The 5464-nt window shown below is 37.9% G+C and overlaps 1 protein-coding gene across 1 annotated transcript in view; it reads left to right on the top strand.

Moving 5' to 3' along the window:
* Positions 1 to 5464, top strand: part of GANC (glucosidase alpha, neutral C) — a 96280-nt gene that overhangs the window by 69350 nt on the left and 21466 nt on the right. Inside the window, exons 14-16 of the mRNA XM_017855577.1 lie at positions 582 to 724; positions 1240 to 1390; positions 1837 to 1933. Coding sequence (XP_017711066.1) covers positions 582 to 724; positions 1240 to 1390; positions 1837 to 1933 — 391 coding nt within the window. The remainder of the gene's footprint in view (positions 1 to 581; positions 725 to 1239; positions 1391 to 1836; positions 1934 to 5464) is intronic.

Below are 5464 nucleotides of genomic sequence, written 5' to 3'. Positions count from 1 at the left end.
TTTTTTTTTTGAGGCGGAGTCTCACTCTGTAACCCAAGCTGGAGTGCAGTGGCCGGATCTCAGCTCACTGCAAGCTCCGCCTCCCGGGTTCACGCCATTCTCCTGCCTCAGCCTCCCGAGTAGCTGGGACCACAGGCGCCCGCCACCTCGCCCGGCTCGTTTTTTGTATTTTTTAGTAGAAACGGGGTTTCACCGTGTTAGCCAGGATGGTCTCGATCTCCTGACCTCGTGATCCGCCCGTCTCGGCCTCCCAAAGTGCTGGGATTACAGGCTTGAGCCACCGCGCCCGGCTGGCAATATATATTTCACAGACAACACAGGGCAGCACTCTTTTATTCATCAGCAAATATTTATTGAGATATGTCTATGGGCCAGGTATTATTCTAGATGTTTGGAATTGATTAATGAACAAAACAGACAAAATGTCATGCCCTGTGGAACTTAAACTCTAGCAGTGGAGCAGAGGACAGAGCATAGATAATAAACATAATTTTTAAAATGAGGTAGGAAAGAGGAATGGTGAGAGCTATTGTATAGACATCATCATTGTAGGAGTGTCATGACCAAGGTTTACTTCCTAGGGATCTACCGACATCCTATTCCTTTGGAATGACATGAATGAGCCCTCTGTCTTTAGAGGGCCAGAGCAAACCATGCAGAAGAATGCCATTCATCATGGCAATTGGGAGCACAGAGAACTCCACAACATCTACGGTTTTATCACGTAAGACATCCAAAAGAAGTAAATTGGGCTCGTGTGACCTGCCTTTTGGCTGAAAGTCGTTTGCTTTGTAATATAATGGCTATCCTCTACTGTTCATTTCTCTTTGTGTGTCTTTTCTGACAGTTGCAATGAATGTTAGGTAGTAGCCAACACAAGACTTTTTATTATTTCTCCCTTTGCTTCTTTTCTTTTCATGATGAACTTTTAAATATTATGAAATTGATTATAACATAAAACCTCTGCCTCGATAGGAGCCCTTAATAAGTGGCACTCACTGGCTGCTACCTCAAACTTTTATTGATGCAAGCAGTGTATAAATATGTGAATGAAGGTAATTAAAACAAATGTTTTAAGATTTCACAAATATCTACATACAGCAAGTCTTATATTCACACTGGAGGAGCAATATTTAGAACACAGACACAATTTCAATAAGTATACTTTAAAAATGTAGAGCTTTCCTTAAGTACTTAGCTTCCTCAATAAAGGTGGTAAAATTATCTTTCATTTGCCAGCTACATCCAAAAGACATGGCAGACACTTGCCCTCATGTATACCCATGGTTCTTTGTTATTTTCAACTTGTGACTGTATTCCTGTAGCCCTCTCACCTATTGGTATTTTCCAATGGGAGCTTTTGGCTAAATATAAGCCTAGTTTTCAGATAGTATGTGTTTGCCTCTGTAACAGCCTGTTGCAGTAACTGTAGGCTGCTTTAGTTAGTAAGCTTTCTTATATAGGTCAGGGCCAGTCATTTAACCTCTCTGAATCTCAGTTTTTCCTGCCAATGAAAACTGTCTCTCAGAGGTTGTTACGTAGATTATATGAGAAAACTGTACTAAGTGCCTAGCAATAGTAAGCACCAAATAAATGCTAGATGATTGTTTATTATTATTTCATTGCTATTGTTAACCAAAGAAAATTTTCCATTCTTTTAATAGGGGAATTTAGAGTAGTTTCATTATACTGTGAAACTTATTTGATGGATTTATTTTAATATTTTCCATTTCATGCTCCTGCCTACTGTTTGCTTTTTGTATTTTAGATAGCTTATTGAGGATGTCTGTACAAATCCAATCATCTCTTTGAAATTTTTCTTGTTTGGTGATATAGCAAATGGCTACTGCAGAAGGACTGATACAGCGATCTAAAGGGAAGGAGAGACCCTTTGTTCTTACACGTTCTTTCTTTGCTGGGTCACAGAAGTATGGTAAGGAATGGCTCATATCAGACTTAAAAACACATTAGCAACTTTTTTTAACCATTTGTAGAATGTGATGTTACTGTGTTGATACCTTCCTGTTCTTTTTTTTTTTTTTTTTCATTTTTTCATTTGTTTGTTTGAGACAGAGTCTTGCTTTGTCCCCCAGGCTGCAGTGCAGTGCCACAGTCGTGACTCACTGCAGCATTGACCACCTGGGTTCAAGCAATCCTCCCACCTAAGCCTCGTGAGTAGCTGGGATTACAGGTGCACGCCACCACGCCCTGTTAATTTATATACGTATATGTATTTTTTGGTAGAGACAGGGTTTCACCATGTTGCCCAGGCTAGTCTCGAACTCCTGGACTGAAGCGATCTGCCCACCTTGGCCTCCCAAAGTGTTGGGATTACAGATGTGAGCCACCACACTCAGCTGATGCCTTCGTTTTTAGTAGCCATTGGTCAGGCCTTTGATTGTAGACAGTGGTATGCCCTAAAGTATGCATTTTGTCCTGTAAGACAGAATAAACAAATTTTAGTCCTTTGATACTTGTTTCCCACTGAAGAAATGGGCACTTAATTGTTGGGAGAGTAACTTCTAAGTATTCAGTTTGCTGGGATAGTCATCTTCGATCCTGTCTCTTTGATTTATCAAAGCCAGGGAGATACACCTCTAACACATTCCATTAACCAACTGTTCCACTTAGCAATGTGGCTTAAAATAGACCTGGCTGTTGCGTGTGGTCAGGGTCATCTATAACTGGATGCAGTTTACCAGCTAATGCAGATCTGGTTCAACTTAACCACCCTGTGGCAGGAAGGCTATTTTAAGTCCCCTGGCCTTGCATAAACAACAAAGAGCTTAGATCCTAGTTTAAAGAATCCAGCCCGTACTATACTGTGGACATTATTAAGCCTCCCACTCCACCCCTGAAAACCAGGCCCTGTGGCATTCCGGAAAGGGCCAAAATATTACAATCTCAGGCAAAGATTCATATACAGAGGTATTCAACACAACAGTAGTCCTTGAAACAAAAGTAAGAAAGAAAATCTAAATACGTAACAATAAGGGAATAGTTATAAAAGTATGGTATAGCAACATGATAGATTATCGTGAGGCTATTTATGTTAAAAAAAATTTTTTTTCTTGTTTTATTTTCATAAGGCTCTTTTAAATGTAGCTTTAATTGCATGAGAAAATGTTTGTGATATGATAAATTAAAAAAGGAATGCCTAAGTGTTTATAATATCCTAATTTTGTATTGATATGTATTAGATGTACATATTTTCAGGATATGTGTGACAATTTGATATGTTCATATAATCAAATCAGAGTAATTGGGATATCACCTTAAATATGTATCTTTTCTTTATGCTAGGAACATTTAAATTATTCTCTTTTAGCTTTTTAAAAATGCACAATCAAGGCCAACTATAGTCACCTTACTGATCTATCAAACATCAAGTCATTTCTTATTATCTCAGTTTTATAAAAGATAAATGAAAGATAGTAATTTAAATAAATATGTAGGTAGATAGATAGGCAGACAGTTAAATACAAGAAAATGATAATGTTTGTATAATTTATATAAATATATATATTTGATAATATCAAAAGAAAATATAAAAGATAAAATACCTTGGTGATTTTGAGTGATTTTCATTTTTTTCTTTTACCTAACTTTATTTTACAAATTGTCTACAAGTATCATTTTTAATCACAAAAGAAGTATTTTTAATGAAAACATTTACCAGCAACAGTTAAAAAAAAGGTAACAGAATATTTGAATATTAGGTTATTGTTGATCTCTTATGTTGCTCCATTGCTTAGCCTGCAGTACTCTGTGTGAAGCTATCAGCTTTGCTTCATTGTGTAGCAAGACATTACAGGAAACACTACTTTGTTAAGTCAAATGCGATGATCAATAGCCATAGAGACCTTCTGACTAAACAATGATATGAGACATGAAAATATCTGCATGTTTACGTGAGCTTTCTTGATGAGAATGTCTCCATATGGATTTCAAAATCATTATGTAGATACGTACATATCTCACTTGAAGTCAAGAGAAAATTAGAATACTTTTTTAAAAGAACAATCCCTGGAAAATGTTTTTTTGGGCCAGGCGCAGTGGCTCACACCTGTAATCCCAGCACTTTGGGAGGCCTAGGCGGGTGGATCACCTGAGGTAAGGAGTTCGAGACTAGCCTGATCAACATGGTGAAACCCTGTCTCTACTAAAAAAAGAAAGTAAAAATTAACTGGGCATGGTAGTGTGCATCTGTATTCCCAGCTACTAGGGAGGCTGAGGCAGGAGAATCACTTGAACCTGGAAGACAGAGGTTTCAGTGAGCAGAGATTGCACCATTGCACTCCAGCCTGGGCAACAAGAGCAAAACTGTCTCGAAAAAAAAAAGAAGCTTTTTTTTGGTCAGGAGCAGTGGCTCATGCCTGTAATCTCAGCACTTTTCTGAGGCAGGTGGGCAGATCACTTGAGATTAGGAGTTTGAGACCAGCCTGGCCAACATAGTGAAACCCTGTCTCTACTAAAAATACAAAAATGAGCCAGGCATAGTGGCACGTGCCTGTAGTCCCAGCTATTCAGGAGGCTGAGGCAGGAGAATTGCTTGAAATTAGGAGGTGGATGTTGCAGTGAGCCAAGATTGCACCACTGCACTCCAGCCTGGGCCACAGAGTGAAACCCCATCTCAAAAAAAAAGAAAAAAAGAAAAAAAATTTTCCTGGCCATAGGGCAGCCTAAAATTTCTATGAAAGATTAAAACAAAAATAGCTACCAAAACTGTTTTAGTAGAAGATAGACAAAAATGCTTCAGGAGTAGTATATATTTAGTAAAATAAGATTTTCCCTTTTATGGCTGTCTTTGGTGGTATATAATCTCTCATCACAAACTATTAGCAACTCTTCAGTAAATAAGAACAAGAACACTGGCTTAGGCATCTGAGTGCCTGGGCTCAAATCATGCCTCTACCACTTAGTAACTGTGTAACTCTGGGTAGATTATGTATCCATTGCTTGCTATACTTCCCTCATCTGCAAAATTGAGTTTATAATAGCTTTTATCTGATAGGATTGTTGTGATTATTAAGTAGGATAATACCAGCAAACTATTCAGCATAACACCTGGCTCAGTGTGGGTTAAATAAATGTTAATTATTGTTATTGCTACTGTTACTATGTCTCCGCTTTATGGCCTGTAACCCTTCTCTCAAATTTTTTACGGTTTTCTTTGGGAGCAGGAGATGGTGGAGGTGGGAGGAAATAGGTACATAAATCAATGGAACAGAGTAGAGAATCCAGAGTATCCAACACATATGTGATCAATTGCTTTGCAACAAAGTTTCCAAGGCAATTTAATGGAGAGATTATAATTTTTTTTCAGTAAATGGTTCTGAAACAACTGGATATCTGTGTGGGGAAAAAAAATGAAACTACACCCCTGCCTCATACCATATTCAAAATTAAACTAAAACATCAACTCATTTTAAAAGCTAAAATACAAACTAACTTCTGGAAAAAA

The sequence above is a fragment of the Rhinopithecus bieti genome, unplaced genomic scaffold (assembly GCF_001698545.2).
Source record: "Rhinopithecus bieti isolate Rb0 unplaced genomic scaffold, ASM169854v2 scaffold_495, whole genome shotgun sequence".
Classification (NCBI taxonomy): domain Eukaryota; kingdom Metazoa; phylum Chordata; class Mammalia; order Primates; family Cercopithecidae; genus Rhinopithecus; species Rhinopithecus bieti.
Note: the sequence above shows the minus strand (reverse complement) of the source record. Positions and strands in the feature narration are given on the sequence as shown.